The sequence below is a fragment of the Megalopta genalis genome, chromosome 3, assembly GCF_051020955.1.
Source record: "Megalopta genalis isolate 19385.01 chromosome 3, iyMegGena1_principal, whole genome shotgun sequence".
NCBI lineage: Eukaryota > Metazoa > Arthropoda > Insecta > Hymenoptera > Halictidae > Megalopta > Megalopta genalis.
Window position 1 is genome coordinate 17,294,280 of NC_135015.1, and position 20,453 is coordinate 17,314,732.

The following is a 20,453-nucleotide window of genomic DNA, read 5'->3' on the forward strand; positions in this document are numbered from 1 at the left end:
ACGACACTTTGGACAATGTTAATTACGATACTCTAAGGATCTATCAATCGTGTGTTGGGACGATACAAGAACAAATGGAAAAACGACAATAAAAAAGATACAATTCGCTGTCTCACCTTTTCTGCCGTCACCTTCTCCTTCTTCACGATCGAAGACCGCCTGCTCTCCGATTTGTACTCCTCTTCGGCCTGTTTCCATTAGAAGAACAAACAACCGATAAATAAACGCTCACGACAATACGATTCGTAATTCGCAAGCTTGCGTTCGCGTAGATCGAATCGAATACCGTTCCCGAATTCGTGCGAGTGTACCTTTTGAATCGAAAAGCGTCGCGGTGATGTGTAGCCGTCTTCGTTTATCTACGTGTGTAAAAAAAATAAATAAATAAACATCTGGCTGTTTACTGGGACCGATCGTTCGTGTGTCAACAGATTCTGTTCGTTGACCCTTGGCACTGCGAGCAGTTTCCTGCGAGTCAGCAAATTTCCAAGAAAATAATTTGATCCAAAACTGTGTGAAAAATTCATTCATATGCGGACAAATTGACTATACAAAATTTGCGTGATCCCTTCATTGCGAATGATAGCCGACAGAAGAGCGGTCAAAGTGTCTTTTACGAGAAGAGAACGATTATTTGCGCTTGGTTCGAGTGCAAAGGGTCAAAGGGTGAAATTACGGAGCATCGTTTAACCTTTTCCTCCGTCGACACCAAAGAGCTCCTTCGGCTTTCCGTTCGCAGTTCTTCCACCTGATGATAAAAAATTAAAAATCAGTGCCTTTTACTAAAAACTGTTCAATAAACGATCTAAGAACCGCGTTGCTTACTCGGCTAATGGACTGCTTGCGAGACACGGTTTTCTCCGCCTTCAGCATGGCCTCCTAGCGCAGAGAACGATCGAATTAGCAAATGAATGATCAAACAGCAGCGGTTGCATTAAATGCGCATCGAATAAAACTGCAGGCTTACCTCTTTCTTTTCTTCCTCTTTTTTCACAATCTTTTTCTGTAAACAAAAACACGGCCGTCTTTAATCAAGAACCCCTTAGAACTATGTTTGTTCGCGCGAACTCGAACAATTTACCTTCTCCACTTCCTTCTTCTCCGCAATTTTCTCTTCTGGTTTCTTCTACGCGAGGGCAAAAAAAGACGATCGGTAAGTAATTCGATCATTTAACAAGAAGCAAGCGTATTTTATGCGTTTTACCTGCTGTTAACCTATCGAGCATCGTGAAAGAAGAAACAGAGATGAAACTTTTCACACAATTGTCTTTCATTCGTTCGCACAATATCGTTCGCAACGCAGAGAAGCATGCAAAAATAAAAGAAAACGGAGCATAGATACAGAACATGCGAGAGGAACGGGGTTGTTCGGATCAATTGTATAGCCCAGCTTCTAAAGGAGTGCTAAAAAGCTCGAGTGTAAAGCATTTTGTGTAGAGAGGACGGTGTTTTGTGCGCATCGGTTGCACTTAGCCGAAACGAAATACAGTAATTTTCTCCACAATCCGCGCTCGGATTGCGCGCAAATATGGACCATTTGGGAAAGGGGGACACGATTGTTCGAGCCTCGTGGCCCGTTTTTATAGTTACCGATTGTCAACAGCTATAAAAACGAGCCACTTTTGTGCGCAATCTGAGCGCGAATTGGGAAGAAATTGCTGTAAAATCGTGTAGTCGCTAAGACCACGATGCGAAAGAAAATTCGCTGAAACAGAAGATCGGTTAGTCGGCGAAAGCTGAAAATAATATAGAAGCATGTAGAAGCCACGCGAGAGAAATCGCCATCGAGGGGCGTCGCAAAAGAAAAGAATAGTTCGCAATGCAAAAGCCTGTGAAACGATTCGAGCGCATACTTCGCATACTCCGCATACACCGAGAAGTTCAAGCAGCCGATCCTCGCGACTCACCTGAATCACTTCCAGTTTCTGAAACAGAAACACAAACACGGCTCGATTAACGTTCGTTCTCGCGACCGTGCTCCGTACTTATTTATTCGGCGACGATAACCGAACACAATTCGTCGCGCAATTCGTCGACTGATTAAGACAAGGGGGTCGATTAAGACAGAGGGTCGCGAAACGATCACAAAAGGCGACACAAAAGGTGCACACAAATGGGAGAATGAACTTTGATAATATTGTAAACGGTGTGAAACGGAGTGTGCAACGAGTGTTCCCGTGGTAAACAAAAAATCGACGAGAGTACCAAAAATTAGTTCGTACCTTCTTGAGACCAGGTTTGTCGATACCGTTCGGTTTGTTGTCGGGTAAGTCCTTGAAAATAGTGGAGAAAAAAAACACGTGAATCGTACTGCTTTAAGGAGAACGGCTGTCCTCGAGAGAAAGCGTAGAGAAAAGACGACTCGAGGGCTCGCGCGAATTCGAAAAAGTGATTCGCGCGTGCGAAAAAAGAGAGTAGAGTAAAAGTAAAAAAGAGAGCAGAGTGAAAGGAAAAAAAGAGTAGAGTGACGGTGAAAAAAGAGTAGAGTAACGATAAAAAAAACAGTAGAGTAACGGTGAAAGAAGCGTAGAGTAACGATTAAAAAAGAGTAGAGCGTTTCTAGAAAGGAAAGAGTAATGCGTGTTCGTGTAGATCAGGTGGAGTGTGTTCGTGTACCTCGATCTGTGATACTGTTTCTGAGTCAGGTTCCTCGATAATCGGCTCCGCGACGCTGGATTCGATTACACTCACCACTTCTTCGTCATCCTCCTCCTCCTCCTCAATGATGCTCTCATCGTAATCGGACTCCCCTTCGTCGCTCCAGATCGTACTCTTTACCTTACGCACCGAAATGGGGTTCAAGAGAGCCGGATTATCGTGTGAACCAAACGAAAAGTTAATTCGAATTTCTGGCGAACATTAAACAACCGAATGCAACAACGTACTGTTTCATAAATATACAATGATAACATCTTCTGGAGATTTGGACGACTAGATTGTTTGCAATCACTGACGTCATCTCACTATTATGCTGCACAGCGATGTACAATATTTATTACCATTTATTTACTATTTATGATTTTCTGCCGAAGACGATACCGTCACAAAGTTCTCCGCCAATCGAATTAAGTTTTCGTCTGCGTGGTCATGTTTGGAGTGTATAATATGTACGGGTAAGGGGGGTGGGGGGCAACTGTTAGTGACGCGGCACTTTGTCAACCGGGGTGCAAAAACAAGGGGAACGCAGAAGATAAAAGGAACAAAAGCCCTTCCGATGGGAGAATTTGAGCGATGGCTTCAGCAGTTTCTACCTTCTCCTCCTTCTTCTCTTCCTTCTTCTCCTCTTTCTTCTCGACCTTCTTCTCGGCCTTCTTCTCCTCCTTCTTCTCCTCCTTCTTCTCCACTTTCTTCTCCTCCTTCTTCTCCTCCTTCTTCTCCTCTTTCTTCTCTTCCTTCTTCTCCTCCTCCTTCTTCTCCTCGACCTTCTTCTTCTTCTTCTCTTCTTCCTCTTCCTCCTTCTTCTCTTCCTCTTTCTTCTACAATACGTACAAGGACATTGCATGCAACATTCGAAGGGACAACAACGTTCGTTCCAATTTGTCTCGCGTCAACGATGGGGTTAACATCAATAACGATTCAGACTGGGGGGGGGATTCAACGAAACAGTCTTCTCGGTTCCAACGGGTCAGAGATCGTAACACAAGAGCCGGCACAGAGGTGACATCGTTGTTGTTCGAGGTCGGTTCCAACAATTGACTCACCTTGACGACCACGCGAGCCGACGACTGGTCCTCGCCGAACTCGTTGCTGACGACGACCTTGTAGGTTCCGGAGTACGAAGTGGAGGCGGACGTGATGGTCATCTTCATGTCCGTGGCGTTGAAGGATATCATGATGTCCTTGGAGGATTTCACCACCGTGGAGTCTCTGAACAAGCGAGGAACGCGATCGATCGACGAATCAATGAATAAATCGGGGAACTTTTTGTTCGCCACAATTACTATGGTTGTCGCTTATTACCTGTACCACGAGATGGTCACCTTGCGGTCCGCTTTCGCCAGACTGGCTATAAGCTCGATCGTTTTGCCTTCCTCTATCGTCTGAAAATTCGACGAGAACGTTAATCCAAAGAAGAGTATAATTATGAAATAGAAACATAAATTCGTAGATCAACGTACCACCGACTTCAAACCGGAGGCTATCTTCGGCTTCTCGCCCTCGTCCATGATGTCCGTGACCTCGACGACCTGGGACGTCGCCTCACCTTTCTCATTACGGGCAACCAATTTGTACACACCCTTGTCGGAGGACGATACTTGTTCGATCTCCAATTTCACAGCGAACTCTCCCTGCGAACGACAATCGCGATCAGTTCCGCGGCGCTTCGTCGAGGACGATGAGAGCTTACCTCTTTCACTTGTTCCACGTGCACTTTGTGCCTCGTGTCCTGCTTCACTGCTTGCGTCTCTTTGAACCAGGTGCAGTCCGGCGTGAATTTGGACAGAACGTGGCACTCGACCACCACTGTCCTCTTCTTCACGATCTTGATCACCTTCGGCTTCTCCTTGATCACCGGTACAACTGTAATTGAGAATAAACGGTTATTATATCCGAGGATCGAACAGGCAGTTAGGCCAAATTACACCGCTGATTATGAGTGTGGTTCAATTAGAATGTAGTTGAAGAACGATGCAAAATCTCAGCTGATTTCTGCACAGGCGTTATTAATAGCCCGCGGACGTTTATGCGAAATAAAAATTTCGCGAGATGCGATCGCATGAAACAGAAGCTAAGTACAGATATTTCGTTTCTTTTAATAATTCTGATAATTTGTAAACAGTATAACAATATTATTAAATTCTTCTTACGTCTCTACAATATCATGCTCCGGCTACTCAATTTTGCCATAAGCGCATAAACTCCACGGTCTAATTATGAATCTAGAACTAATCACATTCGTCGCGGATAATCGATTCTTCGCTTCTTGTTGTCCCGCAATTTAATTATCAATTAATTCGTAATTCTATCGCGATTACGCGATATCACGATTACGTTGACACTCGCGGAGGAATTCGATCATAATTCCGCATAATCGTGGATGTGGAATAATGATCGACTAATAATGGAATAATGATCGAATAATGATCGACCATAATGATGGAATGATCGACTCACTTTCTACGTTGAGCGTGAGATTGGCGTTCAGCTCGCCGAGTTCGTTCTTGATGTTGCACTTGTACAAGCCGGAGTCCTCCGGGCTTGGGTCGTTCAAGGTCAGCTTGATGTAATAGATGTCCTCCTTCTCTTGAACGATGTTGATCGAGATCTTCGAGGACTCTTTGACCACCTTGCCCGCGTGGGTCCACACGATCTCCGGTTTCGGTTTCGCTTTCACTTTGCAGTCCATTATCACGAGCTTGCCCTGGTCCTGGGACTGGATGCGAGGCTTCTCGACGAACGTTGGCCCGTCACCCTCTGGTTCAGGCTCTGCTTCGATGTTCAGGTTCAAGTTGGCGTTGCTCTCGCCGTATTCGTTCTTCACGTGACACCTGTAAGTGCCACCGTCCGGCGCCGAAGGATCCTGCAAGCATTTTATCGATCGTTATCGCGGAGCTCTTGCCTTTTGATTGTTGGTGCCAGACTTGAATGACAGCTTGCAGCTTTAATTTCAATCCAGAAATAAATCAGATACACGAGAATACATTTTTTAATTAACTTGAAGTAACCCATTGAAATTCGAGCATTTTCCGCCTAAGTAATGGTCGGAATTTCTCGATTTTTCTGTACAAGTAAGAACGATTTTTTTAACGAAAGTATAACTATGCTAAAGTATAATCTTTCAGCTTTAATTTGAGCCCAGTAAAGTTCAAAAACTCCCATAGGAATACAACTTAAGATCGACTTGAAATTTCCCTTAAAAATCGTAATTTTTCTCATGGGTTAATGGTCGGGATTTTTTTATTTTTTTATACAATTTCGAATGATCTATTCAACGAAGGTATAACTATCGTAAAGTATAATCTTTGAGATTTAATTTGAGCCCAATAAAGTTCACAAAATTCCTGTGGGAATATAATTTAAGACCGTCTTCAAGTTTCCCTTTAAAATCGTAATTTTTCTCCTGGGTAAATGGTCGGGATCCTTCGATTTTCCTGTACAAATACGAATAATTTTTCAACGAAAGTATAACTATCCTAAAGTATAATCTCTCAGCTTTAATTTAACCCTAATAAAGTTAAAGAATTCCCATGGAAATACAACTTAGGATCCTTTAGAAGTCCTCCTTTAAAATCCTAACTTTTCTCCCAGGCAAATCGTCCAAATCCTTCGACTTTTCTATACAAATTCGAATAATTTCCTCAACAAAAGCATAACTATCACAAAGCATAATCTTTCAGCTTCGATAAAACCCCCTAAAAGTTCAGAAACCTACGACCTACAGTCCCCCAAGAAATTGCCAAATCCTCGACGATTTGTCCGGCTAAACAAACGACCCTTGTCACCGCTGCCATCACTGACCTTGATCTCCATAATCAGTTCGTAGACGTCCTCCTCGACGGTCTTGGTCTTGATCGAGATCTTGGAGGACTCCTTGACCACGTTGGTCCCGCGGTACCACGTCACCTCCGGCTTCGGGTTCGCCTTGCACTTGCACTTCATCGTGATCAGGGTGCCGGTTTCGTTCGGAATGATACGCGGTTTCTCGACGAACGACGGCGCGAAACCGGGCCCCTCCTCTGCATCTTGGAAAGATCCACGGTTAGACAGGACGGTTCTCGTGCGGGCCATCGCTTCCGGCAATACGGAATTCCCGGAAACGATCGCCACCGGGCCGCAATCGTTCCGTGTCGACGACAAATTGCGACCCGGTCTCACGGAGTTCCAGAAAAGGTATTTCTCAGTTCCCCTTCGTGATTAGTGATTGAGATGCGTCGATCGCGATCCCCGCCCGGATCCACGGCACCGTCGATCTCTCAGGATCCGGACGGGAACGCGCGCCGGTTAGAAAGCGATGAGAGAACGACTCAATGATTAGTCAGTGCTACGTAACTACTTACCTGATCTTGGGAATGACGCGCGACACCTACACGCGGAACGTTCGCGTTTGCGGCCGCGAACGATGCGGAAACGGTCGCGGAAACGGGCGCGATAAGAGAAGAAAAGACGCGGTATCAGAGAAACCGTGTTCCTCTGGCAAGCTTCGAACGACTCTGACGGGAAGAACGTGCTATGGAGAGAAGGTGCTATAGAGAAGGGGCTCTCGGGGGAGGCTTGGGTCTCGTTGGTCTCTCTGCGGGTTCCCAAATGTGTCGCGGGTGTTTCCAAAAAATGTTCGGACTAGCTGTGACATTCGAACGATTTAAGCGGACGTGATCTTTCGATTATGTTCCAGGCGTACGGTGGCGGTTGAACAGATACAGGACGCTTTTCATTCAGTTTTCGATGGGCTACGTGTTCAGAGGAATGGAAATCGTAGCTCTGAAAATGCATTAAAAATGTGTTCCATTCGAAACTATAAAATGATGTATTATATGGTTTATATTTATAAGATTTATAAGATTTATATAGTCTATATATAGTCTTTATAATAAAATAATAATAATATTACACACATGACATTTACGATATAAAATTCAATGTAGAATCTTGCACGTGTTATCAAGTATGTGTTCAGCCAAATTTGATTTATATTTCATATATTATATTATAATGATTTATATTTCAGTGAACAAATTTGGCTGAACACATACTTGAAGACACGTGCAAGATTCTACAATGAATTTTATATCGTAAATATCATGTGTGCAATGAGGATTGCAGAAATACCTCTCCTTGGAGGTTACAGTTAAATAAAAAAAAATAGAGATCTACGTTGTACATTCTGCATTGTACAAAGATCGCTAGCATTCGACCAAAAAGTAGACAAACGAAACTTGTAGAACTTCGAAGACAGAATCAAAGGAGTCCTTGGTACATGGCCATCGTTACAAAATAATGTAATATCTGCTGCATCGAAAAGTATAAATAATCTACTGATAGAGCAGTCTACGATAAACCGTCAGCAAAATTTACCAATGCAGTGTACTTTATGCTCTTATGGAATGCTTGTTATTTGCTCACAGTGATTCCTTTCTGAAAATTCTGTACACCCTGTATATTGCTATCTTTGATTATTCAAGGCAACAGTTTTACTAAACAGTGTAAATCGTGAAAAATATAACATTTGATATATTCGTAACATTTGATTATGTAACATTCGATTATATTTCATTATATTGAAAATATTTAATATATTGATAATATTTCATTATATTGATAATATTTAATATATTGATAATATTTCATCATATTGACAATATTTAATAGACTGCCGATTTTTAGAACTTCCGACTTTTGCAAACTTTCGCTTCGAATACACATCGTGTACACATATGTAATAATAATCGAATTCTCCACTGTACATTGCAATCGATCTCAGATCGATCATTTCTTGCTATTCCTGAAAGTCTTCGAACGTTCACGTCCAGATTGCTAAATCGCGCGTCTCATCGAGCGCGGCGATCTCGACGATCTAGGCGTTGAGGAAAATCGATGAAAAATCGGAGCACGAAAAACGCAGAGAGAAAGAGACGGAAAGGGAGAGAGAGTGGGAGAAATAATTGAACCAACGAGAGACTCCGCCGCGTTGCATCGTCGTCGGGGGACTTGCCTTGAAAGTTGAGGGAGATGTTGGCGTTACTCTCGCCGAAGTTGTTAAACGCGTTGCACCGGTAATTTCCGCCGTCCGCCTTCGTCGGATTCGAGATCTCGAGCGTGAGCAAATACGTGTCCTTTCCGGTGGCCTTGCGCGACATCTTGACGCGGGTGCTGTCGGTGATCGGTTTTTGTCCCTGGTACCACGTAATGTCCGGTACCGGGTGCGCTTCCAGGATACACTCCATAATCAGGATGTCGCCCTCCTGTCGGATCGTCGGTTTCTTCGGGAAACGCGGCGGCTTACCGTCCGGTATTCTGCGTGTAAGCGATTCGTCAGACCACAACCGTCCGACAGTTCCGTTCTCCGGCTTTGTCGGAGACCGGACCTGCACCGGACAGAGACCCTCTTCTCCGTTCGACGAGGCATACCGTCGCGACACGAAATGGATCACGGAAAATTTCCCACGGTTTCCTTCCCTGTCGATCGCGTTTCTAACGCTATTGCTGGATCTCTTCGTGCGAAATACAAATTAAACGGATCAATTGCGAGAAACACAAATTAGATGCAAATGTGTTTTCTCTTTCGATGATCGTAATGGGCTGAAATTAGTATAACAATAATCCTGTAGTTTTTTTAATGTTCTCACAGTTTTGATCCTCGCAGACTTGATCATTTTCTATGATAAATGCATCAAATCCGCTGTTTAACTATTTTTCTATTACTTTTGTTTTGTATTTTATTCTATTGTACCGTATTTTAAATGTCTTTTTTGCTCACTTGTTATCATTGTTCTTCTTTCAACTGTATTATCTTGTACTGATTTCCAAACCTCTTTTCAACAACTTCCGATGCGTCCGGGCAGGATTTACAGTAATGTCTCCCTTACTGACGCTCAGATTGTGCACAAAATTGGACAATTTGGGAAGAGGAGATACGATTATTCGAGCCTTACAGCTCGTTTTTATAATCGTTGACAATTCATTACTATAAAAACAATCCATAAAGCTCGAATAATCGCATCTCCTCTTCCCAAATTGACCATTTTCGTGCGCAATCTAAGCGTCAATTAGAGAGACATTACTTGTTCCTTTTATCTGTTACGAATCTAAGCTTTCGCTAAATAGATAAGAGTTTAAAACGTAAAATAAAAAAGAAAGCAAAAAATAAATAAAAAACAAAATAAATGTCTGATAAAAGAAAACGAAATAAACATCTGATAAAAAGAAAACAAAATAAATATCTGATAAAAGAAACGAAATAAATGTCTGATACAAAAACGAACTAGTGGTCTGATAAAAGAAACGAAACAAATGTCCGATGAAAAAAGAACAAAATAAATGTCTGATAAAGAAACGGAAGTTATTTATGACTGGACCTAATATAATAATGTCTCTCTAATTGTCGCTCGGATTGTCCACGAAAATGGACAATTTCGGAAGAGGGGATACGATTATTCGAGTCTTGCGGTTCGTTTGTTATAGTTACCAACTTTCAACGACTATAAAAACGAGCTACAAGGAGGCTCGAGTAATCGTATCTCCTCTTCTGAAATTGTCCGTTTTTCTGCAGAATCTGAGCGTCAGTTAGGGAGACATTACTGTAGACAGCTTACAAAAAACAAAAAAGCGGAAATCCCTTCTGCAACAAGCCGACACAAGCCGAGCCCGAGATTTCGTTGCGCGAGAAGGAAAGTCTGTGGGAAAGTTTCGGCGGATCGATCACGACGATACTCGCTCATCGTCGGATGCATACTTTAGCTTGTCGCCCCCCTCGAAGTTGAGATTAATCGTCGCCACCCCCTGTCCGTGCTTGTTCGTCGCGAGTGCTCTGTACTCGCCGGCGTCCGCTTTCGCCACGTTGTCGATCTTCAATCGGACGAGGTGGTACAGCTTCTGGTCGAGTTCCAGCGACATGCTGAATCTTCCTCCTTCTCTCACCTCTTCGGTACCGTGATACCTAATCATCGGACGGGTCAGATCACGTGCTGCATGCTCCCGACACTCCTCAAAAAACCGCGACACGCCGATCGGAAGTACGCGGATCATTCGGAAGAAATCGAGGACTATACTCGAAAGGCATGCGGGTCCGGATGTTTCCCGGCAAACAGGAGCGGTCGACCGACTTTTCGCGAACAGCCGATGAGACACTTGGGTTCATTCTGTTCGCTAGGGTATTTTTTATCTTCCCGAATTTTCTATCTTTTCGATTTTTCTTTCTTTCTATTTGAAAATCGGATAGCATGTGGCGAACCTGATTTATGGTAATTAACACTATGCCGTTCGGCGGTACCACTTTGGTGCCATTTCAAAAAACTGAAATAACATTTGAACTATATTTCTTGGGTATTAAAAGGCAGCAAACTAACTATAGTATTGTGCTTATTTAACTAAGAATTGAGTACGAAAATTCTCGGATGACTTATCTTAATTTTAGGTATTTATATTACCGCCATCTTCGAAATCTTTTTTAAAATCTAAAATTTCCAAGCTATTATGCCGGCGTCAAACAAAAGAATCATATCTAAGATCTGCGGACGGCATAGTGTTAACTTGTCTCAATTTTAGGCAGACTGACTGTTATCGAGTAACCGAGGAAGTTCGTGCTGCTTCTAGGTTTTCTCATTGTCGCCGGATTCTCAAGCGAATGGTTGATTAGCGAAGCTTTTTAATATCAGATCTACCGAGTCTTAATTACGATCGATGTATACTGTTTTGTAATAATTACAAGACTGGATTTATTTAATAGTAGAACTACCGAACCAGTCAAAACGACTGGTTCCTGACTTTTTATTTAACAATTCCTGATAGTACGAAAATGTTTCTACGAGAAATTTTTAGATAAACTCCTTCGATCAATCATGCATTATAATTGGAGCTGTTAAGACCCAAAAATCTGCAAATATTATTTAAACGTTCTACAACATCGCTTCCTTTATTAGAACTCGCTATCTCACTTCCAAGTGCATTGAATTAATTGTTAATCCCACTTTCTCGAGAACAAAACTGGGTTAAACAGGGTTAAAATCGACGCGAAAATCGGCGTAAATTTCCTCGCGTTGGAATTTGATTAACGTCGGAGAAGAATATCGTTCCGAATGAATATCTAATTAATAGCTTCGAGTTTCTGAGACGAGGCTGTCGCGAAACTTTCTTAGTGTCCCATCGGCCGGTCGCGAAGCCGGTTCGCCCAAAATTTGCCGGCGAAACATCGACCAGGAATCGCTGGTCGCGTCGAGATCGGCGATGGTTGCTCGTGCACGGGGACACGCATGATCTTACCACTTGACACTCGGTTTCGGATCGCCGACTAGTCGGCATTCGAAGGTGATGGTGTTACCGTCGTCGGATTGCCTTATTACCGGTCGTTCGGTGAAGGTCGGTTTAATACCGTCGTCGGGTACGGGCGCCTCGTCGCCTACGCTCACATAAACCAATTCTACGTGTCGATACATCCCTTTGCTTGTTTATTTTTTTTGTCAGAGAGTGATATTAAAGAGTGTGATTGTTCTTTAATTTGTTTGTTTTATTTACAGTCGCTTAATCCCGCCGCAGCCTCGTCCGTGTCGCGACGATCACGATCGGTATCCGACCTGGTTGCGGAAGGTTTAAGCCCTTCGATGCAAGGTCAGAGCTACGTATCGATTCGATTTCACCTGCCTTCGAACCCCCTCTGCTGCTATCAAGAGTTCTATGCTCGTATCCCAGCGCCTCGTGTTTGCCCTTCGCGCGAAGGACGCCAGCCCTAACAGCGACATCTCCTAACTTAGGTTGCTCTCGTCGACATTTTTCTCCTTTATCCGTTCACTCCTCCTCGATGGTCGCGCCGGTTTTACGTACGGATGTGAGAATTAATCGGTTTTTGGTGAGTTTGTTTAGAGTGTTTCTCAAAGACAGCACGACAACAACTTGGTTTGTTAAGCGAGTTAAAACGTCTACCGTTCGTCCAACGCGTGTGCGATCGCACCGGCGTTCCGTGCGCCGGTCCAACGAGAGATCTCGGCGGACTCCCTTCGATTGTAAGTAAGTGCGCAAACTATTTAACACGTTAAGCGCCACGCCGAATTTTTGCGCCTTTCCGCTGAAGCCACAGTAAGCCGTCAGGCGGGCCCTGCCGGGCAGCGCGCCGATAGGCGAGCCAGAGTATAAACAGATAACGGGTAACGTAACCCGGGTTGAGGACCGGAGCTTGTCTTCGTATGTTTATCTTTCCACTTGCAGATAAACTGTACTCGAGAGCCTGTCATTTTCTGATCGTAATAAATACTATGTATATACTTTGTTTATATCCTTATAGTCCCTTCTCCTTGGTAGAAGATAAAAAAGCAATCAATGAATGCTTCGAGGCGTATAAATAAGTATTCTATTCTATTCCTTGAAGCATTGACCAAACAAAAACCGATATCGCATAATTTAAATGTTCAGTCTCACAAATAGCAAGGACCGACACACGCGCCGCGATAGAAGAACGAAAAATCTGTCGCCGGTCCGCAGGGACCGGCGTGGCCTGAATGGAAAGTCTAGCGCCGGTCCCTAGGGACCGGCGTGGCGCTTAACGTGTTAATTAACTGAAACGCCGGGACCCCCGGCACGCGGCTGTGACGCGCGGATGCCGGGGATCGGTGCTTAGCGTGTGCGGTTGCGTTGCGTTCGGTTTTTTCTTTGGACGGTTCTCAAATAATATTACAAAATCCCGAGTGCGTCGACTGCGACTACGTATTCTCACAGAACCAACACGTGCAAAACAATGGGCGCGCGCTCTCTCGAACGAAATAGAACAAAAATGTGCGCGACTGCAGCAACCTAATGTCAAAAAAGCGCCAGCGTGACGTGTGGATCGAGCCGCGGGGTCCGGCGCGGGGGCCCCGAGACTTCTCGGGCCCCGCGGGCGGCCACGCGGCTCGATCGATATATTAATACGTGATACAAGCAGCGTTTTACTAGTTACTGAGATTATTAACAGAAATATCAGAATCGTTATGATCTCTACGATCCTGGTCATTTTGCTCCTCTTGGCCGATCGACCACGATCAACCACCGGGCTGTATATCGTCGCTCCGTCGAGCCGACAATCGATACGTGCTCATTGCTCGACCGAGATAAACCATTAAAAAATAAAATGAATCGGTGTGAAACGGAGAAGAACAGACACAGAGAGAGAGAGAGATGGAGACAGAAAGAGAAAAAAATGTGAAACAGGCAATTAAATGTTTGAAAGAGAGATGGTTGGAATTACGGAAAAAATATGTAATAAAGACAGCGAGGTTGACTCGTCGTGGACGAAACGTGAGACAGGGTGACACTTGTTGGTCAGAGTGAAGACACTGAAGATGTCAAAGCGTGTGGCTGAAGATATACATAGAGAGGATCATCGATATACATCCCGAATGAGTGAAAGGCAACGTAAAGTGGAGTGAGATGGATGCCGATCGAACCGGTTCACGTTTGCAAGCTTCCCATCGCGATCGTTTTATTTTATGCTTTACGAGCTTGTTGTGGATCTTCTTGCATTACGAGTACACTATGAATCTTTATAAACTACGAGTACATTATGGATCTTTATGCGTTACGAGTATATCGTGGATCTTTATGCATTGCGAGCACATTATGGATCTTTATGCATTACGAGCACATTATGGATATTTATGCATTTCGAGTACACTATGGATCTCTATACAATTTCGAGTACACTATGAATTTGTATGCATTACGAGTACACTATATCTCTTTATGCAAAATAAAATTGACCGTCGATTGCGGTCAAACTTTGTCGTCGATTGCGACAAACGTCGGTCGGATAGAAATTTCTTTCTTCCTCGAATAATTTCAGTGAATTGAACATGACGTGCCCTTAAATTTTTTCAACAATTTCGTCGTCTCAAATTACACCTGCATATTTTTGTATCATATGCGAATGCATAAAATCCGCAGGTCAGATTATCTGTTCATTCTGTGTCTTAGTAAAACAGTCCGCGAAGACAGGCAAAATTCGCGGAACGGATCCATTCGCAAGATCCATAAACTGCGGTACTCGTATAACAAGTTAAAGTGGCCGAGGCAAACGTGAAACGTGTCGTCGTCGTATATGAGTACACAGGTAGCGATAAATCAGCCGATTTAATATGGTACTTACTGTCGAAGTTTAAGGAAATGGTGGCGTTAGACTCGCCGAGCTCGTTCTTCGCGGTGACCTTGTATTTGCCAGCATCCTCGACGGTCACATTCTTAATTTCCAGCGTCGCGAAGTACGAATGGCCATCTTTGTCGACGGTCAGCTGAAATTACCACGGCAGGATTAACGACAACGTGCGACGAAGGATTAACGACGCGCGAAACGGCCCGTTCGACGGCCGCTCGAATCGCGAATTTACCGTCGAGAATTTCTCGTTTCTTAAGCCAAAGTTCAAAACCGGTCGTTTTAATCCAGCGAATGGATTATACATTACATTATAGTTCGTCGCGCACTAAACTCGACAAAAAGGAACTCGATAAACTTTTCGCTGGAGATAGGTGTCTAAGATCAAACGCGCGTCCCTATTACGAAACATTCGGACAACTTAGCGAAGCGAAGTCGCCGGCTATTATTATACGTTAAACGCGAACGCGTAATAAAATTCTCGTAAAGTACGTGGCAGTCGACGCCGCGTCGAATTCTAGAAATGAAGTTTCTGTAACGGCGCTTGCCGCCAAGAGATTTTCTTAGGCCAGATTGTTCTCCATGGAATGCAAAAGATTGGAAGAAATTGAACGAAAAAGCTAAAACTAAAAGCAAGAAAAAAGAAAAGCTAAAATTATAACTAAGAGAACCTAAACGAAACGAACGTGTTGCTCGCGGGTTGGCTAACCTTGTGCCTCGGTGAGTCTTTGACCATACTTCCATCGTGAAACCACGTAACTTTTGGCGTGGGATCGGCTGTGATGCGACATTCGAAAAGTAGTCGTTTACCATCGTCCTCCTGTCTGATTGCGGGCTTTTTCGCGAAAGTTGGCGCGATGCCGTCGATTTGTCTGTAACCGGCGATCAAGAATTGTAAGAGCCGATTATCGAAGCTGTTACGCTTGTTGCCACAATATCTCACGCATGGCCGCACACAGAGACAGACGCGGGACAGCCGTGTCGCGCGAGTTGTTACGCGCGACAACAGCTGTTACGCTCGTTGCAACACCGGCAAACGATTAGTTGGGTCGCTAATTCGTTAAACTGTTAGTAGAATGTTCGACGAATGTGCGGTCAGTAGAACAGGTCGGCGCTCGATCAGACGCGACACGATTTCCCATGTTGCGGAAACAGCGGCGACACGGTTCGCCATTTTTGGACACGCGGGTGTTAGGCTCGAGGTGCCTAATTAGGATTAATAGTAAAATGACGATGTTAAATTAATTCTGTTCTGTTAAATTAATCGTTGCACCGCGGATTTTTGTTCGAAATAAAAATACACCGCGTGAGTTAACGCTAAACGTACCGTTGCTGATCAATGAAATTATGAAGCTATTTCCATTGAAATTTTTTAAAAATGTGCGCACCTATTGTTATAAAAATTGGGAGAAATTTAAATAAATTTAATCTTATATTTTCTACGAGGCGACACATACCAGCCACTTTTTTAGACATCGATATTAGACCTCGTGTTAAATAGTTTATTTTCATTCTCAGCTATTTTGATAAGTTGATTTGAATAAGTTAATTTTTCCGATGCATTCGATGTGCTAAATTTCGCTTAATCACTTTTGTATGAAGTCCGCTGTCTATTCATCATGCGAGGCTATTTACTAGCGACTCTTTAACGAATGAATAAATTAATTGTGAATTATTGTTAGCGTTTAAGGCTGCCTTTCTAGTCTGGACATTTCGTCCGATTTCAACTTGAATACTTCCCGAGTCACCTTAAGACATTATTCTTTGTTAAGACAAGAGTTTCATAAAACTAATAATAGTCAATGTGCAATCGTTCTTTCCACGTTTTCAAAATTCAAATGCAACTAATTACGATCCTACGATGGCTCTGCATAGATTCTGTACAATTTGTGCATAATTGTTGCATCATTTTTACTATTTCTGGCGCACTAAAGGCTCTAGAACCTGCACATGTAATAAAAATTCTTTAGCTTCCTTTCTGAATCAGATTTATCATATTAATTCAAGAAATTACAATAATCTTATTCTTTTTTATTTTCATTTTTTACTTTAACTCTGCATCAAGTCATTCTCAATTCAATTAAACCTTCGTATTTTCTATTTTTTTCACGCAATTTCATAACTAACCACTAACTTCCTGTATATGTTCGACAAATAAATATTCAACAAACAAATAAATCATTACGGACGATCAAATTTTCGCCTCTGTCTCCCGTCGTCCGCGAAAATCCGTCTGAAAATCGTAACAGCGCGAGAAATGTTCATCGTCGACGAAATCTCGGCCAACTCCTGTCGTCGTCCTTGTCCTTATCCAATTGTTTCCACGGCCCGCGATCACCTAGCACCGGTATTAGGAACGTAATCCGTTTCGCGGATCTATTTATCGCCAGATCGTCGAGAACACGACGGGAGACGAGCCCAACGAGCCGCTGCGTCGGGATCGTTTAGCGGGCAACGATGTCTCGCGTCGAGTTTCTTCGGCAATTGTCATTCGCTTGTCAAGAAGCCGTCTCGTGTCGCGTCGCGTCCGAGCACTTGATGTGACGAGGCTCGGCCGCTTGGCAACACGGGAACCAACCATTTTCTACGCTCGACGGACTCTTCCTAGAGGAGGATCGCCGCGATTATGCGGTGGCCGATGCCAGGAATAACTTTTCTGTTTTGTTTAGTCAGCCCTGTCTACGGACCAGCGGTATCGCACTGCGGCCTCGTTGTTACCTAGCAGGAAGAGAGTCTCTAATGGCCGGCCTCAGCGACGTCCCATCAATAAAGACCCTCTTTAATACCCGGGTTCAACGGCCAGCGCCCATTCAACGCGCGATTCCCCGAAAATTCACCGTTTGTTCCCCGATAGAAGCGGATTAGACGTCGATATCCGAAGACGAAACGGTTAAGGGACGCGCATTTGCGATCGCGGGAACATCGGCGACTGTTCTCTAAGGCATAGAACATCAACGCGTCGGTTTCCCATTCGTCGCAAGCTTCTGAACTTCGCGCGCCCATTTTCTGTTTTTAGACACCGCGGAACGTGCTTCATTTCTTCGCGTTCACGTTCAGATACAATTTGTTGATCTAACCTCTGCGTTGGCAACCGAGTTTACCGTAACCCTTCCGAGAATTTTCATGTTCTCCCAAAAATATCCGAAAATATTCTGTTCACGTTCTTTAAACGTTATCGCAGCAATCCGTTGCATCGAGTAAACCTACGTTATATTGTACAATAACCCGGATTCTTATTTTTTTCTTCGGTAATTTTGAGCAATTTTTTAGGAAATTAGCAATATTAGCAATTTTTTGCACCGTTTAACGTATCACGAAAAGAAAATGTATATAAAATATTTTAAATAATTAAGCTTCGAATATCGTGGATATTTAGACTGAGCGTACAAGGGTTAATAATGTATGAGAAATGACTCATAAAGTTACCTACAAAGTTGATTGGCCAGTACAAAATATATATGAAATATTTTAAATAACTAAGCTTCAAATATTGTGGATATTTAGACTGTGCATACCAATAACATATAGTATGCAAAAGACTCATTGTTTTAAAATTACCCACAAATTTGGTTGCCAGTACAAAATGTATATGAAACATTTTAAATAACTAAGCTTCGAATATCGTGAATATTTAGACTGAGCATACAAGAGTTAATAACATGTAGTATGAAAAAAACTCATAGCTAAAAAATTACCTAAAAATTTGGTTGCCAATACAAAATACACATGAAACAATTTAAATAACTAAGTTCCAATATTGTAAATATTTAGACCGCGCATACAAGAGCTAATAATGCATGCAAAAAGACTCGTAGCTTTGAAATTAAACCTACAAATTTGGTTCCCAACACAAGAATTGAAACGTGAAATAAAAATGGAGAAAGTATTACGCGGAATTTCAAGAAGAATGCAGAAAACAGTGCAGCATTTTCGATCGCAGATGCGCCATTTGGTGCAATTATCTTCGACGTGAGCATCTTCTGTGGCAGACAAGAGAGCGGCCATTTTCTGCGGGCTTCTTTCCGCGACTTTACGAGCGGCGAGTAAAAGAGTTTATAGGGTCGCGACGGAAAATAAAGAAACGGGAGGGAACACGATCGTTCGTTCGGAACGAGATCGCGCGAGAGGAGAGCGCAAAGGCGAACACGCGAGCCTAACTTTAGCGAAGAAGTAGGCTGCAGCTGTTTCCACCGACTTGTCGTGGGTCGTCCGGTCGATTCGCGATTCGCGATCCGCGATCCGCGATCGGCCCTCGCCACGAAACGCGAAACAATTTTGCGAGGGAGAGCGGCTAATATTCGGAAGCGGTGAAACGCGCGTCGAAGGCTCGCGTTACTTTTAGAAATTCACGGGAATCACGTCTGTCGATCCGCTCCGAAAATACAACGTCTCGTCGCGATGGCCCCCGGAGAACCAACTTTCGACCCAATTCCGGCTGCTTACACCCGAAACTCGACGAAACAGGCTTCAACGCGGCGCTTCGTTAATCCGAGCTCGGCCCGCTTCGAAACGTTCGAGTGTCCGAGTCCTTTCGTAAGCTGATCTCGACGACTCTCCTTTTAATATCGAATCGATTTTCTTAACATCAAACCTACCGCGGTCGAAGTGACCGCTTTCTTATTTTGCAATTCTGCAAAGTTCCGAGAATCTTTCGTGGTAAACGCTCGAATAAGTTATATTATTGGAGCAAGTTTTATAATAAAAACTTTACAAATTCTAGATGAATTCGGTCTTCTCACTTTTGTGAAGCAGTACATGCCAGTTAGTATTACTGCTTGGTAGGTTTAGTGTTGAATATGCAGAGCATTTTCTTTTATCGATGGATGATCGTTAGAAAAGGAAAATCGTGAACACTGGAAATCGTGAATAACGAAGTTCTGATCACTATAGCTGTAGAACAAGCCATAAGTAGACTCGAAAAAGAAACAATTCAAGACCGTTTCCTCGCGATATTTTCAGCTTATTAAATATATCAAGAAAACGAATCAATTTCTATTTAACCTCGGTTTGTTGCATTTCAAACAATTTTTATTTTGCACAATGATCCGCGGCACAGTCGCAAGGAAAAGTCGCGGATCTCTGTGCAAATCAAAAATTTCGCGCATCAATTCTACGAAACAGGTGTTAAATAACAATCTATCTCTTCTTCGAACAGTTCCAAGAACTTGGAAATAACGTAGCAACGTTGTTTGAAATTCTTCCGATGTCTTCGATGCTCGGTTCTTCGCTGATTTATTTTTGCCATAAACGCGTAAAATCCGCGATCTATTTAGTAAGCAAGTGACCAAATGAATCGAGAAAGTTTCGTAAGTTTTGCAGGATTTTCGCGATCTTAACGCTATAATGTAATCGAGTGCTGACTTCGAAGGTGCGACTAAAAATTGTCGCGTTACGTTTCGAGATAATTTTAATGTCATTTAAATAAAGAACCATCGAAACCGTTCCCGTCGCTTGAGCCGCAAAATTCGAATACATACGCATAGAATGCGCTGGGTTATGTAAAATGGAGAGATAGTATAGGTCGGAGAAACTATTTTGGATTTCGAGTTAAAATGGCAGCGACCGCGAAGGGTGGATACTTCACGAGCAAGTAGCTGCAACTCTATTCCGCTTTATTCCACTTTATTCCACTCTATTAGAGCGTTCTATTATTCCATTCCGTAAATATCCATCTTTAGAGGCA

The 20,453-nt window shown here is 43.2% G+C and overlaps 1 protein-coding gene across 18 annotated transcripts in view; it reads right to left on the reverse strand.

The window, feature by feature from the left end:
• Positions 1-20,453, reverse strand: part of bent (projectin protein bent) — a 117,510-nt gene that overhangs the window by 82,374 nt on the left and 14,683 nt on the right. For 11 of the 18 annotated variants that reach the window (XM_076520217.1, XM_076520218.1, XM_076520233.1 and 8 more), the window contains exons 4-24: positions 15,480-15,642; positions 14,768-14,909; positions 11,917-12,052; positions 10,391-10,594; positions 8,651-8,952; positions 6,460-6,677; positions 5,116-5,521; positions 4,349-4,521; positions 4,119-4,289; positions 3,961-4,040; positions 3,702-3,867; positions 3,252-3,476; positions 2,617-2,778; positions 2,223-2,273; positions 1,908-1,925; positions 1,082-1,126; positions 968-1,003; positions 826-879; positions 692-748; positions 312-359; positions 117-188 (exon numbers count right to left, since the gene is read on the reverse strand). In XM_076520217.1, coding sequence (XP_076376332.1) covers positions 117-188; positions 312-359; positions 692-748; positions 826-879; positions 968-1,003; positions 1,082-1,126; positions 1,908-1,925; positions 2,223-2,273; positions 2,617-2,778; positions 3,252-3,476; positions 3,702-3,867; positions 3,961-4,040; positions 4,119-4,289; positions 4,349-4,521; positions 5,116-5,521; positions 6,460-6,677; positions 8,651-8,952; positions 10,391-10,594; positions 11,917-12,052; positions 14,768-14,909; positions 15,480-15,642 — 2,929 coding nt within the window. The remainder of the gene's footprint in view (positions 1-116; positions 189-311; positions 360-691; positions 749-825; positions 880-967; positions 1,004-1,081; positions 1,127-1,907; positions 1,926-2,222; positions 2,274-2,616; positions 2,779-3,251; positions 3,477-3,701; positions 3,868-3,960; positions 4,041-4,118; positions 4,290-4,348; positions 4,522-5,115; positions 5,522-6,459; positions 6,678-8,650; positions 8,953-10,390; positions 10,595-11,916; positions 12,053-14,767; positions 14,910-15,479; positions 15,643-20,453) is intronic. The other 7 variants (XM_076520220.1, XM_076520232.1, XM_076520230.1 and 4 more) reach the window with 1 other exon arrangement.